At 39.8% G+C, this 25,714-nt stretch overlaps 2 protein-coding genes and 1 pseudogene across 2 annotated transcripts; all 3 read right to left on the bottom strand.

The window, feature by feature from the left end:
- Nucleotides 1-8,945: 8,945 nt before the first annotated feature.
- LOC112203558 (cysteine-rich receptor-like protein kinase 29) lies at nucleotides 8,946-11,535 on the bottom strand. The gene is made up of 6 exons (XM_040505788.1): nucleotides 11,496-11,535; nucleotides 10,243-10,370; nucleotides 9,878-10,088; nucleotides 9,496-9,733; nucleotides 9,260-9,410; nucleotides 8,946-9,155 (listed from the first exon to the last, which is right to left on the bottom strand). The coding sequence occupies exons 1-6, from the start codon at nucleotides 11,533-11,535 to the stop codon at nucleotides 8,946-8,948; spliced, it is 978 nt and encodes a 325-aa protein (XP_040361722.1).
- A 5,702-nt stretch (nucleotides 11,536-17,237) lies between these two features.
- On the bottom strand, nucleotides 17,238-18,404 carry LOC112166586 (senescence-specific cysteine protease SAG12). The gene is made up of 2 exons (XM_024303464.2): nucleotides 17,926-18,404; nucleotides 17,238-17,813 (listed from the first exon to the last, which is right to left on the bottom strand). The coding sequence occupies exons 1-2, from the start codon at nucleotides 18,362-18,364 to the stop codon at nucleotides 17,299-17,301; spliced, it is 954 nt and encodes a 317-aa protein (XP_024159232.1). The 5' UTR covers nucleotides 18,365-18,404; the 3' UTR covers nucleotides 17,238-17,298.
- A 1,281-nt stretch (nucleotides 18,405-19,685) lies between these two features.
- Nucleotides 19,686-25,256, bottom strand: LOC112203556 (annotated as a pseudogene).
- Nucleotides 25,257-25,714: the final 458 nt, after the last annotated feature.

Genomic DNA, 25,714 nt, shown 5'->3' with positions numbered 1-25,714 from the left:
TATATACATATATATATATATACAGATCCTATTCAGAGTGGAGCTCCGCTTTGAAAATTAACGTGTGAAGTTCGATTTTTTAGTCACTTTTCGGTCGCATATCCACATCTCGACCGTTCAGTCTTTAGGTACTAGTGTATAGATCGTCTCTGCAAATTTTCAGCCAAAATGATGATCGTTAAGGCATTGATAACTGCCTTAAAGCTAGTACGGTTCAGGTTGACAGATTCAGTCCGTCCATTGGTTTAAGCGAGTTAGATACCTTAACGATCATCAATTTGGCTGAAAATTTGCAGAGATGATCTATACACTAATACCTAAAAACTGAAGGGTCGAGATGTGGATATGCGACCGAAAAGTGACCCAAAACTCAAACTTCACAAGTTAATTTCAAAGCGGAGCTCCGCTCTGGATAGGATCTGTATATATATATACATATATATATATATATATTGGAAGGGGATTGGTGCGGCTGCCCTCAAGCCTTGATTAATGAAATTGCAGAATACAAGGGGGGACATCGAGCTTAAACCCCTTATTACAATAAGTATAAGGAGAACATCCTGAAATAATACCAAAACTCTCCACAAAATCTATGTATTCTAACAAGCACCAATTAGCAAAGAGTGCACAAATGGCTACTCTATTTGCTTTGATATAGCGGTGACATACCGGAAAAATAACTCTATCACAAAGAAGCATCATTACAAATAGCACAACTTTCCCACTATGTTGCCACACGGAAACAAATCAGGCAACATTTAATTTCATCTTGCCACTAGGAGGTTGCGTCCATTTGATCCAGTAAATGGCTCGCCGCCTCGCTAGGCCAGACAAGGCACACTGAGTATGCATACTGGGACCAAGCCCACTTCGCCCTAGCCACAAGAGATAGGAATTTATTGCCGGTAGAAAGCCATAGCTAATTAAACATAAAAAGTAATAAAACATTAGATAAAAAATAGGAAAAATTTTGCAAACAGTACACCAAGTAAAAGCCACTAATAATTTCCATACATAAAGTTCCAAACTGAACATTTTGGTACATGGACTTTTGAGCCCGACCCACTATGTAGACACGACGTCAATGACGCCGTTAAATATTACCTTGCAAAAAAGGGTAATTTGGTACTCTCACACTCTAATTCATTTTTTTTGGTAAAAAAAGAAAAAAGAAGAAAAAAAAAATTGGTACTCTCACACTCTAATTCTTTTTTTTTTGGTAAAAAAAAAAAAGAAGGGAAAAAAAAACAGAAGAAAGAGAACTGAGGGCATAATAGACATTTTGGTATCAAATTAACGGTGTCAATGACGTCGTGTACTGATAGTGGGTCGAGTTTCAGATTTCGTGTACCGAAATGATTGGTTTGGAACAGTAGAAAATAAGAATTCAAAGGATTTTAGAATGCTTCAATATTATTTACCTCACAGAATAGGGTTTATAAAGTGATACAAGAGTTATCCTAATAGGAAACGATCTCCTACAATTATACAGAGAGATGTAATCTAAATGTACAAGGAAAGTAAATAATTACAGAATATTCTACACTCCCCCTCAAGTTGGTGCATAGATCTCAATCATGCCCAAGTTGTCAATCGAGTTGTCAAACACTTTCCTTGACACTCCTTTCGTAAGAACATCTGCTAATTGATCTTCCGTATACACAAAAGGAAAACGAATAATCTTTTTGTCCAGATTTTCCTTAATGAAATGTCGATCTACTTCCACATGCTTAGTCCAGTCATGCTGAACAGGATTGTGAGCAATTTCAATAGCAGATGTGCTATCACAATGCAAGTCCATAGGTTTCTTGAGTTTAAAACCCAAATCTTTCAACACATTACGAATCCACAACATCTCACAAACTCCATGTGCCATACCTCGAAATTCAGCTTCAGCACTTGACCTAGCAACAACCTTTTGTTTCTTGCTGTGCCAAGTCACTATGTTTCCTCCAACAAATGTAAAATACCCAGATGTAGACCGTCTGTCTGTCTTATCACCAGCCCAGTCTGCATCCGTGTACCCCACAACTTCCAACTCACCCTTCTTTTCAAACAACAAACCTCTTCCAGGTGCCATCTTAAGGTATCTCAAGATACGATATACTGCATCCATATGCTCTTTACTGGGACAATGCATAAACTGACTAACCACACTCACAGCATAAGCAATATCAGGCCTAGTATGAGAAAGATAAATAAGCCTCCCTACTAGACGTTGGTATCTTCTTTTATCAGCTGGAACTTGATCCGGACAGATGGCAAGGTTGTGGTTCATCTCGATCGGTGTCTCAATAGGATTACAGTCAAGCATACCAGTTTCAGCTAACAAGTCAAGCACATACTTACGTTAGGACAATGAAATCCCCTTCTTAGACCTTGCGACCTCAATTCCAAGAAAGTACTTCAATTGCCCAAGATCTTTCATCTCGAACTCCTTAGAAAGATACTTCTGTAGAGCCTCCATCTCTTTTAAGTCATCCCCTGTGACAATCATATCATCAACATATACTATCAGAGCGGTAATCTTACCCTGACTACGCTTGATGAACAAGGTATGATCCGAGTTGCTTTGTTTATATCCAAACGTCCTCATGGACTTGGAGAATCTTCCAAACCATGCTCTCGGTGACTGCTTCAAACCATAAAGAGACTTCTTCAATTTAGAGACCTTGCCAGTATCATATGGCAAATTTTTACTCCTGGCGGCATGTCCATATACACTTCTTCCTCCAAGTTACCATTGAGGAAAGCATTCTTCACATCAAACTGATGCAGAGGCCAATCTTTAGTTGCTGCAAGTGAAATCAAGATTCGAACAGTATTTATTTTTGCTACAGGGGCAAACGTCTCTTCATAATCAATTCCGTAGCGCTGAGTGTAACCTTTGGCAACTAATCTGGCTTTGTACCTGTCAATACTCCCATCAGCTTTAAGTTTTACTGTAAACACCCATCGACATCCAACAGTTTTCTTTCCAGCAGGCATAGTCACAATATCCCAAGTCAAGTTTTTCTGCAAAGCCTCTAGTTCTTCATTCATTGCTTGAGTCCACTTAGGATCCGCCAAAGCATCCTGTACACTACTAGGAATAGATACAGTGGATAATTGATCAACAACAAGTGCATGTGACCCAGACAACCTATGGTTAGACATATAATTAGCTATAGGATACTTAGCTTTGGTTTTGATATCTGGTTCATATTGTTTCTTAGGAATACCCTTGGTAGCCCTCTGTGATTTCCTAGACTCAATATTACCTACCCCAGATGATTCGTTCGAAAATAAAGGTACCTGAGAAGGAACTCTCGCAGCGGATTCTTCAATTAACGATGTAGAGAGGGGGAAGAACTCTGACAGATGAGGGCTCTGAATTTTCTGTTCATTGGGTGCATCACAGTCGGGCCGGTCAATGAGTACTTCTTTAGTTCGTGATGTTCCATATGTTCCAGAATGTGTGTCAGTCTCCTGGCGCGTAGGCTCTCTGTTTGACAAGTCAGTAGCACTTTGGGGCTGCACATTAATATGTTGGCGTGCTGCATCTATTCCTTCAGACAAATCATAAAAGTGACTTGCGTCATCAGAGCTATTCAACCTGCTAATCAGTCGGCTAGAGCCAAGAGTGTGGCTGGAGCCAAGCCGTTGGTCACAAAAAAGTCCATCCAAGGACCCCACAGATCCACCAACTTGTCTATTGTCCATCAGTTCACCTTCTACACCTCTATTGTCCATCAGTCCACCTTCTACACCTCTATTGTCCATTAGTGGTCCCACGGGCTGTTCACCAACCCCTAATTTTCCAACTTTTTTTTCGGTTCCAACTTTTTCGGTTCCTATTGTGTCTTCTTTTCCAGTTCCTTTTTCGTTTTCGTTTCCTACTCCACCGTTCCCAACTCCAAATTTTGTTTCCAACGCCTCTAATTCCTCGAATTCTTCAAAGGCAAATAAATCCCGAGGATTTCCTTCACAATCTCTCTCCCCCTAAAGGGAACACTCGGAAACTCCCCCTAAATAATAAGGCTCAGATTCGCGAAACGCAACATCAAGAGAAACATGCATAGTGCCAGTAAAAGGATCATAACAACGATAACCCTTTTGAAATTCCGCATAACCAACAAATATACACTTACGGGCACGGGGATCAAGCTGGTTGCGTTGAGGCTTGGGAGTATGAACATAGGCTACGCATCCAAACACACGAGGTTCGAGGTTTGGTAGTGATGGAAGTGACAAGAGTTTCTGAAGTTTCTGCTGAGGATTTTGAAATTCAATGACCCGAGAAGGAGTACGATTAATGAGGTAGGCGGCGGACTTGACAGCTTCTCCCCAATATTCACGAGGTACATGCATGCCAAACAAAGATGCACGGACAACTTCAAGTAACTGTCGATTCTTCCTTTCTGCTAATCCATTCTGTTGAGGAGTATATGAGTTGGAAGTCTGATGTCGAATTCCATGAGATTGCATAAACTCCTGCATAGGGCCATTAACATACTCACCACCATTGTCAGATTGGAAGACACGAATAGACTGTTGGTATTGTGTGGACACCATTTTATGAAAATCTTGGAACATGGAACACACATCACTCTTGTTCTTTAACAGGGATACCCAAGTCATACGAGTGCAATCATCAATAAAGGTCACATAATACCGAGCTCCAGAAAGAGAAGGGATCTTGGCAGGACCCCAGGCATCCGAATGAATCTTCATAAATGGAATGGGACTTTCATTAAGACTAGGAGAATACGAAATTCGATGACTCTTAGCCAGTTCACATACATCACAATGAAAAACTGAATCACTGACAACCGAAAACAAATGAGGTTGTAGTTTCTTAAGATAACTAAAAGATAGATGACCCAAACGACGATGCCATAGCCACACTGTTTCCTTAGCACTCTCTACTCCATTGACTTGATTCACTTGTCCTAACAACTGTTGTTCGCCACTATCTGTCAGATCCAAGTAGTAGAGCTTCCCCCTTCTAACACCATAACTAAGAATCCATCGAGTCAGAATGTCCTGAAACACACGGAAAGAGGGATAAAAGGTCACAATACATGCTAGTGCTAGAATAATTTGGCCAACAGATAGGAGATTATATGCTAAAGAAGGAACAACCAACACAGAATCAAGGGTTAATGTATTAGATAGGACAACAAAACCTTCCCCGGTAACCGGAGTTGGAGTACCGTCAGCAGTAGAAACAATATTTTGACATGAGGGTTTGAGCTTTTCTAAGAGACTAGGATCATTAGTCATATGGTCAGATGCACCTGTATCAATTATCCAAGAACTATTCATAGATATCTTACCCTTCATACCTGACTGTGCTACATTCGCGGAGGCACTAGATGGCTGCGTTTCCTCTGTAGTAGCCACAGTAGCTTTTCCAAGGTTCTTTCGCGGTTTCTTGGTGAAATCCCACCAATCAGGGTTACCAATCAGGGTAGCCAATCACTTCATAACACCGTTGCTTGCTATGACCCACTTCTCCACAAACCGGACACTTTGTATTTGCATATGAATTTGTTTTACTTAGAGTGCGACGTTGTGAGGGAGTTGAGAAGCTTGAGGAAGACCCCTGTTTGCGTTGGACGGCCATGGCAGAGGATTCAGAGGCATGTCCCATTGCCTATCTCTCAGAATGCACCTTTTGAACATATGCATAGCTTTGCTCCAAGTCGAATTTCGGGTCTTTGCGCAGAATCTCACCACGGACTTGATCATACTCTTAATCGAGTCCACTAAGAAACATGTGAACTCTCATTCGTGCCATGGCAGTGGTCTCTTGAACAACTGCAGCCACTGGATTATTCTGAGAGGCCATACGCTGATCAATCTCCTGAAACATCCCCACCAATTCATTATAGTAGGTAGGAAGAGTCCGACCATTTTGTTTTGCTCCAAAGCACTTCTTGTTTAATTCAAAAATCCTGGTTTCATCAGAATCATCATAAAATGTCTTCTCAACCGCTTCCCACACATCTTTGGCTGTTGGGAGTCGGATATACCGATTCATGAGTGATGGTTCCATGGAATCGATTAACCAACTCTTTACTTTTTCATTCTCTGTGGTCCAAGCTTCAAATTCAGCAGAATCTACATTTGGTGCAGCTTTAGCTCCAGTGAGATAGCCAACTTTTCCTCGTGCTCCAATCCTCATCTTCATAAGAGGTGCCCATATGGTATAGTTGGATTCATTCAAGGCAACGCCAGTTGGAAACGCCGAGTTATCTTGAGCAGTAGTATGATAATGGTTAATAATTGGTGGCATGTTGTGGAGTGCAAGGGTGGCAGCGTCGTCCTCCATCTAGCAAATAAGGGCCTGTACGAAATCAATAAAGAATATTGTAGCAGAGCAGAGTTACTGTAGCAGGCAGAGTTACTGTAGCAGAACAGCAAAGTTTGTCAACTGCAGCAGTCTTTTCGGCTAGGAGGGCCACGGCTTGGCTCGACTGCAGCAGGATTGTCAGTGGGGCAGGGAAGCTTGTCGGCTATGCAGAATATGGTGGTATAAATTGGTCCCCACTTGATGTAGCTATGCAGCGATTTCAAGGTTGTCTGGTGTAATTTTGAAATAGACTTGTGATGGTGGAAAAGATAACTTTGTTAGGTGGTTCGTAAAGATTTTCGAGATTCTGGTTTCAGAGGATTACGGTGCTTGGCTCTGATACCAAGTAGAAAATAAGAATTCAAAGGATTTTGGAATGCTTCAATATTATTTACCTCACAGAATAGGGTTTATAAAGTGATACAAGAGTTATCCTAATAGGAAACGATCTCCTCCCATTATACAGAGAGATGTAATCTAAATGTACAAGGAAAGTAAATAATTACAGAATATTCTACAGGAACTTTATGTATAAGAATTATTAGTGGCATTTACTTGGTGTACTGTTTGTGAAATTTTCCCTAAAAAATATCATAAAAACAATTTGGGACGTGAGTCCAAGCCTAGGCCCAAAAAGCTTCACACCCCAGTCCAACATGAAGACCGCCTGTGTCACCATGTCGCTTGCTCACAGAGAGAGTCCCCGCCTGCACTCCATCGGCGGCATACCCGCCTCTCCGAGCAAACACTGGCCCTCTCCCCATCCCTCCTACCTCAACTGCACGCCAGCAAGCACCACTGCCTCTTCCAACCATTCCCCTCCACTGGATAGGCACAGACCACCCAAATAGGATCGGAGTCCGATCCGATCTAAACCAGTTAGATCCCGTCCTTAGCTCCACCCTCTCATCACCACCAGGCGACCACACCTCCTGCCGTCGGTATCTATTAAACAAATAACACTAGGCTACTTAAATTCTCATTGGATAACATGGCTCATCGAGTCTGCTCCGCCGCTACTGCTTTTCAACGTTGATCACCATCGACTCCTCTGATCCTTGCTATCACCATCCTCCTATTTCATGGGCATGGGCTATGCGCTGGCATCTATGGCGACCTTGATAGTAGCCCAAACCTCAATAACCAAGAATTCAACTACGATGCCAAAGCCGGGGGCAAAGCCTTTTACTATGCCGGCGACTTCACCGTCGATATTACTCACTTCTCTGAGAACATCAATCTTGCTCTGACCAAGCATGGCCTCTACGCCAACCTCCACGTATTTCGTGGGGGTGGCTTTGCTACGGCTGATCTGGATCGCTCATTAAGGACTCGAATCGACAGTGGCATTGTAGGGATGATGCCTACAATATATGCGCTTGCTTCACAGGATGTTGCGTCTTATGGACTCATGAAGAACAATACTTGGGATGTGCTTTGGTCGGAATGGTTCCAATCATGGCTAGAGATGGAAAGAACACCGGATGTCTGGGTGCCCAGATCAGTGGGGTGGTTGGGTTGTACTCAGACTCCAATCGATGCCAAGTTTTTGATAACTTCAGTGGTAAGGGTGACGGCGAGAGTACCTATAATTTGGCCAGAGTGGGTTGGACGATGGCTGTTGGGCTGGCCAGAATCTATGGCGGAGGAGATGCAGAAGGGTGTCGACTGTCCGACCTCTAGTGAAAGGTTGTGGACATCTCTTCTTGGGGTGTCCATAGTAAATTGGAGTTCCTTGTTTTTGGGTTTTGCAAAACTTTGGACCCAATATTGGGCTTCTGGTTTCTAGACCCTTGGAATTTGGAAACTTTGGATCTGGAGGTCCATTTCGAGCTGGAGTGCTAGGGTGCCTTCTCTTTTCTGGCACCAGCGACTTGCGGATGTTGGCCAATATAGAGTGGTGCTGTTGACCACCAAATATCCATGCCCTAGCTTGAAGGGCAATGAAAAAATATAGGTAGGTGTGGTAGGGGCCTATATACTATGTCTTGCTATTCTCCATAGTTTATAGGCTCACTTTAATAAGTGAGCGATTAGTTCAAATATAGATAGTCTGTCTCTATGTATCACAGTAGTTCTCTTACTACAACTTCTTGATATGTCTAGTTGAAGGCAGCAGAAGGATATGTAATGGCCCTCTTGGCATGCCTTAATGAAATCCACATTTCTTTCAAAATAGATCAATAATAAACAAATAACACTAAAAATATAAAAATGTGCTATTTGCTCTACTCAAATGATACGGTTAGAAGAAAAGTGTATCCAAAGGGGGTGGCTACTAGAGATTTTCTAGTAGCGGTCACTTATTATACACATAAGATAAAGGACATCAACTTTAACCATTTGACCTCAACCTCAGTTGATACATAGACTTTCTGCAACAATATTGATTTTGATGGGACCATCAATCTCAAACGTTCACTTAAACAAATAAAGGGTCTCCATTAATGGCAGTAAACTAAAATACTTAGGCCCCTAGCGTGGATGTAGTTCAGTAATATCTGAAACTATACCTCTTGACACAGAGCTTTGGGATTTATCAGACGTCTCAGTAAGTCGGAATCTCGACCCTGATGTGTCTGTCTCAGTGTTATAAGGCCAATAATTAATATGGAGGCCGTGAAGGTACTGAGATTTTGAGAGAATGATTATTAAGCATGGAAACAACTGAACCTATGGTTGGCCTGTCATTCAAATTTTCTTGGACACATAATAATCCAATCTGGATGCATCTCATTATTTCAGATCTTGAGCCTGTTGTTAACATGGGATCTATGATATTTAGAGTTGTATCATCCCTCCAATTTCTCCAGGCCTATAAAAATTTCAAAAATATTACAGAAAAAAAATTACTTAGTTGCAGGCCATAGGGATAAATAGAGAAGTAATGTAACAAGTTGATTATATATTCCTACTCACATAGCTTAATAGGTCGTCTTCATTTTCACCATTTCGGAAACTACCACTCTTCTTGCCAGTAATTATTTCAAGAACTAACACACCAAAACTAAAGACATCTGACTTGACAGAAAAGCGCCCATGACTTGCATATTCAGGTGCCATGTATCCACTATATAATTGCATCCACATTAGAAATTCAATTATTTTGATTCTAAAAATTGAAAAATGTAAGTTAGAGTGCCACATTTACTTACTAGGTCCCAACAATGGTTTTTGTATCTCCTTGACTTTGATCCATCACAAACAACCTTGCCATACCAAAATCTGCAATTTTAGGTTTCATATCTTCATCCAACAAAATGTTGCTGGCTTTGAGATCACGGTGAATAATTCGAAGTCGAGAATCTTCATGGAGGTAAAGAAGACCACGAACAATTCCTTCTATGATTTTGTAATGTGTTTCCCAATCCAAATGTTCATGATTGGTTGGGTCTGAAAACAATTTTGTTAGTACATATGTAATGTGTGCCGGTGTTATGTGTTGTGTACCTTAGTTTTATCTACCCTATATAAAATCTGAAGAAATTATAACTATGAAATACATATACTGAGGATGTAGAGGCTAGGATACCATACCAAAAATGAAGTGTTCAAGACTTTTATTAGGTATATATTCGTAAATGAGGAGCCTTTCCTCTCCTTTCAAGCAAAAGCCTAAAAGCCTCACTAAGTTCCGGTGTTGAAGTTGAGCAACTAACGTGACTTCATTTTTAAATTCACGATCACCCTGTTGAGAACTTTTAGATAGCTTTTTCACAGCTATATATTGTTCGTTATATAGCCTACCCTGAAAGTAAGTTTATTAAATAATAAAATAAAATAAACAATTATTTGGGTTATCATATAGTGTACAACAACAAAAGTAGTTTTTACTACTTCAAAGGTTAACAAATTAGCAGAAGCACAATTGCAATTGAAAAAGTAAGGCTCAGTTTTTTTACCTTGTAAACAACTCCAAATCCACCTTGTCCAAGCTTATTTTCATCAGAAAAGTCATCCGTTGCAGATCTAATATCTTCAAAGTTATATTGTAACGATTCCACGAGACTAATTTCTCCAGAAAAAACATCTGAAAAGGTACAACTTAGATATTGAAAAAAAAATGGTTTGAAACACCAGAGTAAGACAAATACGTACGTACATTCTCCAAACAATAGTGACAGTTCCACTTACCGTCAAGTTTAATTTACCCTTGGCTTCTTGACTCTAAAGAAAATGTATATGCCACCGAGAAGCATCGTGACAAAAGCAATCACAACCACAATTATGATGATATTTCTTTTTGTGTTACTCTTCTTTCCTGCAGAAAATCAAATCAGAAGGGGGGGTATACGGGTCACTCCACGGTTCACGTAAATAATTCGGAGGCATAATACCTTGTGTATTGTATGGTTATCGGAGTGAGGATGGATGCACTTTCTCTAAGAAAAGATGGTTTGCTTACATCTATAATATAATACGAACATATATTGTGTGTGTACCTTGCACTATGCCAAAAACTGCATCACACTACACTTTTTAGACAACGAAAAAAAATTTCCGTTGTGTGATCACTGAATCTGCTTCACACAACAGGTTTAATGAGATTGGCGTTGTATAAGGAGGTCGTACATCAATTTTTTTGGGTCTAAGATTATTGTACAACAGTTTTAAGGATTTGTCTGTTGTCTGAATGTAAAAAAAATTTCCCCCTCACCTTGCTCAATTTTGGGTCGAAATTTTGACTCACCTTGCACAACAGTATTGTTGTATATGTTGTATGAGAGTAAGTTGCAAAATAACATACAACGCATTTTTTTGTTTCCGTTGTGCAAGTTTGGCAGAAAATCACATGACCCCAAAAAGGCCAATATTTGAGTGAAATGCTGGTACACGATTGTAATCTCCTACAACGGAATGACTTATTTTTGTTGTGTGAATGTGCGATGGTAATCCTAGGCGGGAAAAATGAGTTTGTCCCTTTGCACTAGGCGGGAGATTTGCTAGTAGGATCTCTAAGCTGAAATTTCATTGTATATTATCAAACAACCGAAATTATTTTGTGTGTTGTCTGAATTGGTTATACAAATCAAAAACTAAGTTCAAGGTCCCTTTTCCCTCATCCCACTTAGCCAGCTAGTCTTCGAGAGAAACAACAAAACCTATCTTCTTCTTCTCAAAGCAGATCCCCTCTTCTTCTCTTAAAGAATCAAACCCATCTTCTTCTTGAAACCCATCTTCTCCTCAAAACCCATCTTCTAAATACACTCGATTAGGGTTCGATATACTCAATTAGGGTTTTCAATTTGGAGATTTGAAGGACGAGGAAAGAGGGGGGGGGGGGGGGGGGGGATGGTTTCTCGGGCTTCTTCAATCATTGCTCGCTCTCTCAAACTCATTCGCGACCCCCTCATAAACCACCGCACTACCCACCTCTCCGACCTCATCTTCGACTCCGTTCACTTCGATTCAGTGAGTGAGCTTTAAGAGATCGATTCATCAGACTCTCCATTATCTCTATTACTGAAGCCGAAGGTACTACAATCTTTGCAATCTCACTAATTAATCGACTTCGATTTTTTTTCTGTTTTTCCAGTTTTCAATTCTTGTTCTTCGAGCAGCGAAGAGAAACGACTTCTTGGGCTATGGAGTCTTACGTTGAGGGACGATTCCGATTTGGCTGGAAGAACAGCAGTGGATCCAAGCTGGCATGAATTGGTTTGCTTCTTGCTGCCTTTTATTCAAGTATAATCAATGGGTCTTGTAAGTTTTACTTGTTTCATCATTAGCTTTGGTGAAATTGCGTTTCTTTTTAAGAATCAAAGGTTACTCTGCTTGAGTACTGAGGTAAATTTGGCTCCTTTTGTGAACACCCATCTCGACTGATTGAAATTGGATTCATTTTGATCTGTCTTCTTTTCGATTTGTACTGATAATTGTGGTGCAATTTCTCTTTCCAATGATTGTAAATATCTGAATATTTGAATGTACTATATTTTGTACAGTTGTGTTTAAATTTGGGTACTCTGTGCGTGCCTGTATGATGGTTTGGATTTCTGGATGATGGAATTTGGATTAATGGGTGTGTTGAATGTTGGTTTTCTTTGGGCTTTTGCTTCAGATATACAAAGAGAATAGAAAAGCAATTGAAGATGTTGCCAAGAGAAATGACATGGGTTCTGCTAGGTGTTCTCTTTTTCCCCCATAACTTTTTGTTCTGAGCTTAGGTTTTCTACTTACAATTTTCCAATTTTATGCTTTGTTTTCCCTTATTGGTTTCGAATGAGACTGCATTATAATGTTCATATTATACTTCATAGTAATGTATTTTTTGGTTAAATTTAACCAAATTGAAATAGGTAGTAAATGTCGAGCTATCATGATATTGTAAATTTCATAGGAGATAGGAAGTTACCTAAATAAAGGCAATTTATTTTCTTATAATTCATGAAAGTTTAGTATCATTATCTACTTAGAACATATTTTAATCGTGGGCGGTCATAACAAAAGGATGTGGTTGGGCACCAAGGTTCTGGATACACTTGAAGCCATTAAATGTTTAAGATAGTGAGCTAAGGGGGGTTCTCCAGCTTGATTTTGATCATTGCCATGTGGTTTTGTTTGGTACTGTATTTTATTTAACAGAATACTCTTATTTTATTTATGTCTTTTGTGTAAATTATTTCAATCACTTGATCTAGAAATTGTGAGATCAAGAAAGACAATGAATCTCTTTCGAACATGTCATCTCTTACTATGGTACTATTTTTCAAGTTGTTTAGTTTCCAATTTGAGGGAGCCTTCCTAAGTTGTTGAATCTAAATTGTTATGTCTATGCAAAAGGGTCTAGATTTTTCATTTTTAAATTTTTTGATTCACTTGCTGATGATTGTAGTCTGGAACTAGGTAATCTGTCTTCCTTACTATATCATAGTAGAAAAGAAGTAAATATTAGAGGTGGACAATACAATGATGAATGGTGCCTTTTGTTTCGGAGTGGCTGATTGCCATAGAGACAACCCTTTAGATCTATAAGAATTCAATAAGGATTCATCTTTGGGAATAACATTGCCAGGATTGTTGTTCTGCATTTTCAGAATGTCGTCGTTCATGTTTGCTTATTACATAGTTGTAGCTTGAGGATTCAAATTCTTTTGTTCAGTCTATTCTAATAGAGTTGGTCTAAGTGTATAAATCATGAGGGTCTTGGTAATCCTGAGATGTTTGTGCTACATCATTCTTATAAGCAAATTTCTATTACAGAGAAGTCGGGGTTATCTTGCAGTGATAGTATGTGGGCATTTCTTGATCTGATATTTTACTTTTCATGTTCCCTTGCCTTTTGATAGCGAACTGATAGTATATGATTATCAAGGCCCAGACACTTCCATTGGAGGTCCAAAGTCATGGTATGGCGCTTTCTTTTGTTTTTTGTTTTGTACTTTTTATTTTTACTCTTTTGAATTTGTTTGATTTTCTCAACGTTTAGGCATTTTACATTAGTCGGTTTTTATTTTATTTTTTATCTTTTTTTTATCGGAAGGTTAAAACTTAAAAGCTATTAAACCTACATACAAAGCATAACTACAAGAAGGTTTCTGTTGTCCCTTAAATTGCTTGGTAGTTCATATGCATTAGAAGATAATGACACTAAAGGATAGTAAACCATTTCCACTTGCTGCTCTCACAATGTTCTACTTAGTTAAAGGGCTCTGCCAAAAAAGAAATGTGGGTCTTGAGAAGACTAGAAACAAATGTGGATACATTACTCTGTTTTCCAAAGACCTAATTGAAATTGGTTACCATGTCATCTTTATTTTACTTTTAACGAAAAGAACATTGTTCTACTCTTCTTGTAGAATCAAGATTTATAAAGATTTCATACTCCTACTCAATCTTTAGATAATCTATATGGCACATGTCTTGTCTAGCTCTCTTTACTTGTCAAGCAAAACCACCTCACTTGTCAGAGAACATGGAGATTACCTTCGTGGCCGAGGCCGTACATCTCTCTCTTTCTCTCTGCAATTTTTTTGTGGTGCAAACTTAAACCCCTATGTGTGCAGTCAGGCCTTGGAGCAGAAGCAAGATGTAGACGTTGAATAAGGTGAGAACATGTAGGAACTTCCGTACAATCCAAGGAGTTGTCTTGTGAACCAGAATATGCTTGAATAAGAGGTGGGAGGACTGAAACTTGGTGGCGGACATCTGATATATATATGTGTTAATTGGATTTGTTATCTACTTTTGCTCTCTATTTATTTCCTGAAATTGGATTTGTTAATTGGTTGCTGGGGTTTACAGGGATAAGTCAAGGACAGCCTCAAAGATGCAAACTTGGCAAGGTTATACACACGCAGGTGTGGTTTCCTTATCAGTTTGGTTTTGTCGTGAAACAATCTTTGAAGCCTTGCAAAGGTGGAATGGAAGAGCTCCCTCTGATGGCCTACTCCTGGGCTTCTGTATTGTCTTGATGGGCTTGGCTTGTGTCCCTATTGTGGCTCTCCACTTCTCTCATGTCTTGGTATGTATTATTTTTTCTTTTCTTTTATATAATAAGAGAATTCCTCACTTTTTCTCATCACTTCCTAGTGCTTATATCCGTGTCCAGTTGCCTAATTGTTTAGCTGAGAAAGTTGTTTCATTCCCTGTTTGGTACTTTATTTTTTTTTTTCTTTAAATATCGAAAAATTGGTTGGGGCTGGTTGTTTTGGTATGCTGTGATATTGTGGAAGGCAAACTATGTTTGGAAGGAAGATTTTTTGATGTTGATCTGATATTTTAGTTTGAATTCTGCTCATATATAATTTTATATATGTTTCCTTGTGCTTACCTAAACATTTGCTTGCCGGTTTCGGTATGGCTTATTGCTAAACATTTGATAAACTGATATTTCATGGCAAGTTCATAACATCAGCAAAGGGAACAGTGTGATTTTTGGAATCCCCCTTGAACTGAGAAGATCAACACCCACAAGTTTCCAAATGGAAGCTTTATATGAGGGTTGACAACTAATATAATGTTGCTTCCATGAGAATTTCAAAATATAAAATTTCTAATTATGAAACATTATTTATAAAAACACAAAAATTGTTATTGTGTGTGTGTGTTATGTATGACATTGGAGGGGATCAAACCCCTGACCTAATCTATTCTAACCCTATCAATCTATTACCCACCCTTCATAACCAGTTGGGTTAAACCCATGGGTTTTAGATTTTTCAGATCTTTACTTTTTCTTTATGTCAGCAAGAGCTTTAATTAATATATCTTGATCTGCCTTACTTTTGAGTAGGAAGAAGATCCAGGTTGCTATTCAAGGGCATCTAACTCTGTTTTTGAGCCTGTGGTAGATGTACAAATGAATGTGAGTAACATGAAAGTGCTATTCAAGGGCATCTAACTCTGTTTTTCTTGTTTTGCAGATCAAGAGAAGGACCTGGTTGGACGATTCATGAATGTATTTATGAATGTCAAGATATCAAGGTAAATTGTCTTAAAGTTTAAAATTTTCCCCCTGATAAACGAACAATGATTAACCTTTTATGTGCACAATAAGATGTTGGCACTTGGTAAGTCTTGTTCTGTCATGAACAGCATTGTTACATCCAACCTTCTTTATTCTTTCTTTTCAGGTTTCCTCCTGTTTATTGTGGAATTCAAATATTTGAATTCCACCGGAATGTGTTTTATTATGTGAAGTGAAGAGATCTGGATCATAACTTCTCTACATTCTTGTAAAATGTCAATTAACAGTTCATATGCAACTAAGTAAATATAGTCACTTGACTCAATTTCTCATAACTTTGTTATCATGTCCATGCCTCATTCACCAAAATGATTAACTAATCCTTTTGATATAATAAACTGATTTCAGTGGGAGAGGAGAGGCAACAACCAATACACCCAAGCGGATCAAGTGCGAAATGAGTGGGGGAAGTTTGTTGTCAACACATGTGCATAAGCCATGAAGTAGCGCGCTTGTTGCTGGTACATTTTTGCTAAAGAAAGCATCTTTTTTGTGCTTCTCTGCTGGTAGATTGTCATGCACCATGTGTGGCATGTTTTGGAACAATAGATATATATGTATCAACTTTTTGATGTCCCAAGTAGATGGGCATGCACTAGAATGCTTTTCTTATTTGAAATATTGGCTTCAATGATTAGTGGTTTGCAAAGTTTATATTTGATGGTTTGCAATGTTTATATTTGATGAACTACTGTTCATTTGGTAAATGGACCAAATGAATGTACAATTTAATTCAGGAATGGGATGTTCAAATAATCAGACAACAGAATAGAGATATAATGACAACTGCCCGTTGTCTGAATGGCTAAAATTGGGACAAACACACTGCAATCGTTCATATCACACATCAGTTTTTAACAAATCAGTCTCTTCTAATTTATACTCACACAACAGAAGCAATTGAACTCTGTTGTCCAAAAACTAAATCAGACAACAGTTGCAATTGAACTCCGTTGTCCCAAATGTTGATCATACAACAGATATAGTCTAAGCACTGAAGTTTGAGGATCAATCAGACAACACAAAAAATAAAAGTATGTTGTCTGATATGCTTAACATACAACAGCTTGAAACCAAGCACTGTTGTCTGAAGGCAGCGCTTCAACTGCTGCGCAGCTGCGCATGGCATCTGCCGAGCCATCTGTCGAACCATCACACAACAGTTATAACACATACCCGTTGCCTGTTTGTTTATCAGACAACTGTGTTGCACCGTTGTCTGAATTTTCAACAGACAACGGCTCGCTCTACAACGGTGGCACTCCAAATCAGACAACAGTTTCTGTCTGTCGTCTGATGCAGTTTTTGGCATAGTGTTGCTTAGGTGGAAGTCCTGGAGCAGTTGGCTTAGGTGGAAGTGCTGGAGCAGTAGGCTTAGGTGGAAGTGCTGGAGCAGTCGGCTTAGGTGGAAGTCCTGGAGCAGTCGGATAGACAGAATTCAGAGCAAGGCCGCACATACCCTCTGGGGCATCACTGTTTCTAAGAATCCTCATATACCCACTTTCACCCCAACCCTCCCCCATGAGTTCTTCATTAACCAATAGGGGGTTCCATCTTCAGTCGTCCCGTAGCCAATGGCCGTGACGGCGTGGTCGATCCCCGTCCCACAATTGCCGGAGAACACCCCACTGCGGTACATTTGAAAATCTTGTCCATTAGCAGTAATGCCAACCGATACTGGTTGCATGGCCACAGCCTTCTGTAGATCGTTTTCACTTCTGGAAGGGACTCGTTCATAGCCAGTGATCTGTCCCGCATGCTCACTTTCCTTGTTAGTATCGCATGTTCCCATGTCTGTTGCCTGGTAGGGGTAAGTTGCTTCACGAGCGAGTCCTCCGTTTTGTACTACGTAGGAATAGGCGGATTCTAAGCTACTACCGTTGCACCCAGAGCTCTGATGATTGCAGTCCACAAGTTGCTGCTCGGAGAGTGACATCAATTGGCCGGTTGTGATTTTGGTTAGCCCTTCCACAGCTGCTGCTACTGTAAATGCCCAGCTAGCATCTACATGTATATATATACAAAAGTTAGTAACAAGGGATAATATACGATCGACCGAGTAGGTTTGACGTATGCATGGCACTATTTATATGCAAGGTGCACGTGATTCACTTACCGCATGAATTTTGATCTTTTATGGGGGTGACAGCTTGTTGTTCCCTCCAGTCCACACTAGTTGGAATATCTGTAGCAGCCAAGCTTTGGTAGCTAAAATTGGAGGACGTTGAACTTAAGCCGGGGGGCATTTTGAATCCGGTGAGATGTCTCCGGAATTCCTCGTTGGTCATATCAGAAAACCTGTTGATGTTCAACTTGTAGGTCTTATTCGCTTCATTGCTGAACTTCTCCACGTATTCGACATTCTTCCTGAAGATGCCGAAACGCATTTCCTTCTCTGCCGCATTGGGGTAAACGCGTCCGTGCTTTGCCATCCATTGCTCATGTTTTTCAGCAAGGGAAGCTTCATACAACGAAGGGGATGTGGCATGAGAAGCCAAAGTCCCCAAGGTAATGAATATGGAAATAAACACAAGGTTAATGCGTTGAAAAGCCATTGTTCACAATTTTAGTACCGGAGGCCGGGTTACCTTTGTGACAATGCCACAATGGCTTGTTTTATGAAGTGATTGGCAAGCAAGCTGTGAAGAAGCAAGTATATATTATAGTATTGCGTTTATATGGGAGAAACCTAACGTGTATAATTGGCAAGAATAAACATACAATTTGATGTTTTCGTTTCTTATGTGGAAAATTGGCACAAATTTCTGTACGCTTCTACATATACAAATGATATCTTTATGTGGAAAATTAGCACAAGTTATATATAGTCCAAATTTCTGATTCAACTTCTAAAGACGCGGAAGATTATGTACTCCCGCTAATCAAGACTTGGCGTCTCGTACGGGACTATCTGTTGCCTGTACGAAATTCGGTTTAGTGACTGTCTATTGCCTCTTGGTGCTTCTGGAGAATGTAAGCTCCATATTTTGTTATTGCGCTTGTAGCGTTAGGAAGATATCTATTGTCTATGGCTCCCCTTGGTACTGTATTCCTAATTGTAACACTTCCATTTCATCATTCCATGTGAAAAAATTTGATGACTTATTGAACCAAAAATAAATAAATAAATAATCAAGGCTTGGCTTTAATATCTGAGAATGGATTCACATGACAAGTGAGTCTATGATCCGTTCATCACTTCAACATATCTAAAGTTTGAACCTTCCGGTCAGTGACGTGAACTTGGTGTTCTGAGTTTGCATGAAGCTTCCAAGTTGACGGTGACATCTTACAAGTCTTCCGGTCAGCAGTCTTCCAATCCGCAATGTAAATTCAAAGTCCCTTTTCTTCTTTTGCTTTCTGCTTTCGGTTGTTCGTTCTTTTGCTTTGATTTCTCTAGTCTTGCTTGTTTTGGCAATTGACTGTGTGAATCATGCTTTGCGGACTTCGTCTGTATTGGGCTGTGTCCATTGTACTGTTGTTTGGCCATGTCCCTTGTTAATTGATGCTACCCTTCGACCAAACAAATAAATAAATAATGGCAGATGGTTGCTGTCTAACTCATTGTAGTGGTGAATTCTAGAATCCTGATAAAAAATGTAAACTGAATGGATAAAAAAGGAAAATCAATACAAAGGGGAAAAGAAAGATAAGCTGGAATTTGGAATAATGATCCTGTATAGTTGATTGTAATCTTATAACACTTCTTTTAGTCAATATTTATATTATTGTCCATACAAGAGGAAGGGGAGGAGAAGTTCAGGTACAACGTACAACCTGCACCAAGAAAATCAGGCTGCTGCTGCTACCTTATAAAAGACTAAAACACAACAGATGTAAAGAATGAAAGAAGTCCTGGTGTGGCAAGAGAACAAATCACTTCTCATTTGGCAACACTACACGATCTTGACCTTCGCCCAGCTTTGCAGATCGAATCACATCTCCAGTTTTTATCTGTGAAACAATATCTTTCCCAACTGTTGTGTATCTGCATATTAAAAATTGTATATAATGAGTTAAAAGGAAAACCGGGAATTTCTTTATCGAAATACCCAAGTTAGTTACCCACAAGAAATTTAGGAGTCAAGATACATTACCCAAAAACTGAGAATTCTCCTTCATCAAATGATAATCCTCCCAAGCCAGCCTATAGGATAAAGTTACATCATAATGTAGATGAAATGATGAAGAAGAAAACAATAGTGTCACTATGAGATGGATGAATCATGAAAAAACTGATGGATTCAAACTTCTAAATGTTAGGGTTCAGAGCTCCAATTCGATGATTAACTTAAAAAGTGTCGCCTGCACATACATTTCTTTTATCATAAAGATAGAAGAAAAACTGATATGGTGAGGAGTACTCGTCAGAGGCTTTATTATGTGTCATAGCAACTGATCCATAAACAGATAGCGGAAGAACTGGCAATTCCCCGTCCTTCCACGGGAAACAGAAAAGATAATGGCCACAAAGTAAGCATGAATCAACTAATCAAAGTAATTATGAAAACAGATATCACATATTGATCACCATTGATGATTGTAATAGCATATGCTTATTGTAATGCATAAAGCATAAGCATACCTGAACATCTAATTTTGTTCTATACAAGGGCTCAAATTGCCCAGATGGCTTAATTTCTAAAGGAACACTAGAACGGTTCTAGTCAAGACCACTATCTGAGAGAATAGCTTGGTCGGTTGAGCTGAGCTTTGCCCCATTGTATGCCCCATCACTTACCTGAAAAGATTTAGATTATCAAACATGTTTCATCCTGGTTATTATTTGTGATGTAGAATGAACGGTGACAAGAATTGATGAACAGCTCGATCGTGGAAAAGGAGGAAAACCCGGTTTGCTGCAACTTTGGCATTCGGTGTCCGAATCGTGATTTCTATACCTTTTCGGAAAGGGAACGAAGCCATAAACAAAACTCGTGGCTTTGTCACGATGTGTGGGCTTTTTCAGGCTTTCGAGATCGTTTAGGGCCTGAAAACTGTAATTTGCTATTTTTTCAGAATTTTCGGTTATCTAGTTTGTTTTATTTTTACCCGTGGGCTTTAGGGTTTCATTGTTAGTCGCCCTAGGGTTTCTTTCCTCATATATAAGCAACTTTAAACAGCTGCAGAACCTATCTTTTATCATATTATCAATCAAATTAAGAGTTTTCTCATTTAACTCTAGTGGGCTCAAGAATTCTTGTTTAGGTTTATTGCTTGTAAACGTAGGGTTACTGTTAGAGAGATTTCCTCTCCTATTCAAAACTGATTGCATAACTGCACATCAGTTTTGATTTCTTGTAATCATAGCATTCAATACTGTTTATAGCATTTGTAATAGCTTGTAATCTTTACATTGAATACTGTTATACCTCTTGTAACAGTCGGCCATATGTTAGCTATATATATCTGTAAATTGTAATCCTATTGAATCAATGAAAACCATTTTCTACATGGTATCAGAAGTTTAGGTTACTCACCTTCGTCTTCTGCCACAATTCTGCCTTCCCTCTCTCATGGATGTCACTCCTTCCTCCAATCCCTCTGCTAGCTTCATCAAACTCACCGAAACAAATTACCTTGTCTGGCTGCGCCAAATCAAACCCTATCTTAAAGGGAATGATCTATGGGGCTACATAGATGGCTCCAAAACAGCTCCTCCTTCTCTCATCACCTCAACCCCCACCAATGATCAACCTGCCACACCAGAACCAAATCCTGCCTATGCAAAATGGGATAAGGAGGATCAATTAATCGTCAGCATTATCACCACCACTCTCACATAAAGCATTGCCCAGCTTACCATTGGTTATGACACATCAAAGGAGATTTGGGACTGCCTTGAGCGTCACTTTGCCCAAAAGTCTATAGCTAGTGCGGCCAATCTAAAGATGCAGCTCCTCGACCTCCACAAAGGCAACCAATCTGTTGACGAATATCTCCGCCATGCTAAATCACTTGCTGATGCCTTAGTCTCCATTAAAAAGCATGTTCCTGATGAGGATTTAGTCATTGCCACTCTCCATGGTCTTGGTCCCGATTATAGCATGCTCCGCACTGCTCTTACTCAAAAGCCTCCGCTCTCTGATTTCACTGAACTCCGGGCTCGAATTGTCTCCTTTGATGCCCAGCAATCTCGCCCTGCTGACTCTCCTACGACAACTGCACTCTTCAATCAGAGCCAAGCTCCATCTGCCCGGCGTGATCACTGGTCCACCTCTGGTCGTCCTTTTCCCACTGGCGGTCGTCCCAATAATGGCCTCTTCAGACGAAGCCGTCAATACCAGCAACACGTCACCCAGCAGCCTATTGCGTCTCCTTTTCATACGCAAGTTACTGGTTCCAGTGCTGAGTCTGAGTATCGTTCCTTATCTCATGCTAGTGCTGAGTCCACTCGGTTAGCTTTCTTACTCTATGAACTCAGTACTAGCATTCAGTATCCTATACTATTGCATTGTGATAACCTTAGTGCTACACATATGGCCTCTAATCCCGTGTTTCATGCACGCACTAAGCATATTGAACTTGATTATCACTTTGTTTATGAGAAAGTGGCTCTTGGAAGCCATCATGTTTGCTTTGTTCCCTCTGTTGATCAACCTGCAGACCTTCTCACCAAACCTCTTCATAAGCACCGTCATGTCTTACTCACACGCAAACTTGTTCGTCCCGGACCGCCAAGTTTGAGGGAGGGTGTTAGAGAGATTTCCTCTCCTATTCAAAACTGATTGCATAACTGCACATCAGTTTTGATTTCTTGTAATCATAGCATTCAGTAGTGTTTATAGCATTTGTAACAACTTGTAATCTTTACATTGAATACTATTATACCTCTTGTAACAGTCGTCCATATGTTAGCTATATATATCTGTAAATTGTAATCCTATTGAATCAATGAAAACCATTTTCTACAGTTACTTTCCAATTGCGTCAATTTGAAAAACAATAAAATTTCTCAGGGACTATCATAGCCAAATACTAAAGCTTAAATGAAGGCTGGCAGAATTATCATCAGCTAGTTCAACTAAGGATTAATTACTGGTTACTCCCTATAGTTATAGGGTTTCATCGTTTCAGTCCCTGACCTTCGAATTTCACCTAAAAACTCCTCAAACTCTCAATTTCCTCCCAATCAGTCCCTACCGTCAAGCTCCGTCCAAATAGTCCGTTAAATTGCTGAAGTGGCATTTTTTACACACCGAAATGTCTATTATACCCTTACCTTATATTTTTTAAAATTTATTTATTTTCTTTTTTCTCTCTCACCTTTTTTTTTTGTTTTTTCCTTTTGACCTCTTCGTTGTTCGTCGGATCAGTGATCTTCCAAAGAATAGGCCTCCTTTCTCCTGTCCTCTCTTCTGTACTACTAGATCTGCTCTCTCTCTCTCTCTCTATCTCTCTCTCTCTCTCTCTCAGAGGATTGGTCCATCCCTTCAAAGACCTGATCCAGGCGTCATGGCCGCCGCTACCAATGCTCCCATGACCATGAAAGATCAGCTCACAGTTATCCCACACCCCTATCTATCAGCTACTCGAAAGTGAAAACATATTTAAAGCCTCGATAAGCATATTGGGTTTGATCAGACATATCATCTCAGTCCACTCCTTTGATCATAGTTTTAGCAAAATGTCCACTCCTTTGATCAGACATATCATCTCAGTCCACTCAAGTATTCACCACATAATCCAACCCCCACGATGCAATCGCCTCCTCCACATTCGCCGGCTCATTGGGGTCCAGCAGCGGCGGAGTCCTAGAAGTCTTCACATTACAAAACCTGCACACATTTCCAATCAACATTTCAACCACAAAACACGAAAGCCTCCTCTCTCACACATTTCGTCGAACACCTCACCTGCAACCGCGCGTACACTTGTTGCCAAGAATCATGATAGTGGTGGTGGCATTGGCGGTTTCGCCGCCATAAACCTCCGCCGGACCAGCACTCGCCTAGATTGGGACACTTGGCCTCCTCGCAGACTGTGTGGAGCTTCAATTCCCTAAGCTTCTTCTTAATCTGCATGTACTTATCGCCGGCCGGGATCGACTCCATCCATTTTGGCTTCGGCAGCGACTTCTTCTTCGTGTTGACCTCCACGGAGTACGGACCTTCTCCTTCGATGAATTCCGTGAGTGGGAGATCGGCGACGAGTTGAGCACGAAGGCGGCAATTGGGAGGAGGAGGTGGTTGACGGCGTGGAGGAGGAGAAGGATCGGGTCATGGAGTTTAGGGTTCAGGTCAGGGCTGAGAACCGGGTCTGCATCTCTCTCTCTCTTCGGGCTAAGGTGGTGATAGAGATTGGTTCATGTGATGATGATGAGTCGACGGTGAGGAAGAAGATGAGGGAGGTGGGAGGTTGGTCGTTTTGGTTAGTTGGCGCAGACTATTCGTCTATTTTGGATCTTGGATCTTGGAGAGAGAGAGCTGGAAGAAGAGGTAGAAAGAGGTTGGGGCGGGGGGGAACGTGAGAGAGAAAAAAGAAAATAAATAAATTTTAAAAAATATAAGGTAAGGGTATAATTGACATTTCGCTGTGTAAAAAATGCCACGTCAGCAATTTAACGGACTATTTGGACGGAGCTGGACGACAGGGACTGATTGGGAGGAAATTGAGAGTTTGAGGAGTTTTTAGGTGAAATTCGAAGATCAGGGACTGAAACGACGAAACCATATAACTATAGGGAGTAACCAGTAATTAATCCTTCAACTAAACAGGGATAAGAAAAATGGGTTGGCATAGTTAAGCATTGATTTGATGATGTATAGCATAGAAGAAAGAGAAGTGAACTCAACAAAAATTGCTTGAGTTTATCTACTTTAACCGAATTTAATCTCTACATTTTGGACTATTTATGCCATCTGTTCGATAATACCGAGGTTTTTATACCTTCCTCTCAGAACTTGTATAAATGGATGTCCCTATCATTGCTTCCAACATAGACCAAGACACCAAGTCACTAAACATGAAGCTTATTAATAGTTAACATAACCTCGTTATAAACTTGTCAGTTTGAGACATTGGACAAAAATTTCACAGAATATAAATTGCAAAACCACAAGTACCCAAATTGTAACATCGATCATGTTGGTGAAATAATGTGATATAGGATGCTTGAGAAATAAAGGCAAATAGAGTGTGATAAAATAAACATTAAAGACCAAATGTTGGATATGATGTGGATCTTACAAGATTAAATTAACATTTCTAGACACTTTTAGTCGGCCTTAGAACATATGGATCGATGAACCAGTGCGGATGAAAAATTGAAAGGGGTAAAGCACCGATAAGCACATCTATTCACAAAATGTAGATAATTGCATGAGGCCAATGTGAGGTTCACGTGTTTAACTACCTTAACAGTTTTGCGAAATTACCCGCTGTTAATGGTGCTGAATATCCATCAATAAAAACCTGTACAAAGGTTACTGATCTGTATTTGATCATTAAATATTTTCACAGTCAATGTGGGTGCCAGGCATTCATTTTACCTTTGAAAATATCACTCTGTGTGAGTATGAGAGTTTTAGGCATTCAATATAAAAAAATCGATCCTTGATCTAGTGATTCTAAATCACCCAGTAAACTACAAGCTTATGCATTGTGGTTAACCAGAAACTGCTACTGTAAATCTTTCATTTACCTGACCTTCAAAAGTTATTAAGGATGTATATTAGTTATAGATATTGACCTATATATAACTCTACGAACTAAAGCTAAATAAATAGTTACAGATTTCAACCCATCTAGGGATCGCAATAAACCAAAGCGATTCCAATGAAGGTACTCTATTGGAACATTAGAGGTATTGGTAATACGGATTCTCGCTCCGAGTTATCAGCTATTTGTTGTCAGCATCATCCAGACTTGGTTTGCATCTCTGAGCCGATGGTTTCTTTTGACTC

Source organism: Rosa chinensis, chromosome 5 (genome assembly GCF_002994745.2).
Source record: "Rosa chinensis cultivar Old Blush chromosome 5, RchiOBHm-V2, whole genome shotgun sequence".
Classification (NCBI taxonomy): domain Eukaryota; kingdom Viridiplantae; phylum Streptophyta; class Magnoliopsida; order Rosales; family Rosaceae; genus Rosa; species Rosa chinensis.
This window is presented reverse-complemented; position numbering and strand designations above follow the sequence as displayed.

Coding starts and splice junctions, on each gene's coding strand:
- LOC112203558 (XM_040505788.1), bottom strand. CDS start 11,535: ATGGGTTTTGAGGAGAAGATGGGTTTCAAGAAGAAGATGG. Junction 10,371..11,495: donor GGGTTTCAAGAAGAAGATGG/GTTTGATTCTTT, acceptor GTACCTTTTCAG/ATGTTTTTTCTGGAGAAATT. Junction 9,156..9,259: donor AAGACGACCTATTAAGCTAT/GTGAGTAGGAAT, acceptor AAATTTTTATAG/GCCTGGAGAAATTGGAGGGA.
- LOC112166586 (XM_024303464.2), bottom strand. CDS start 18,364: ATGGCTTTTCAACGCATTAACCTTGTGTTTATTTCCATATTCATTACC. Junction 17,814..17,925: donor AAAAGATCAAAATTCATGCG/GTAAGTGAATCA, acceptor ATATACATGTAG/ATGCTAGCTGGGCATTTACA.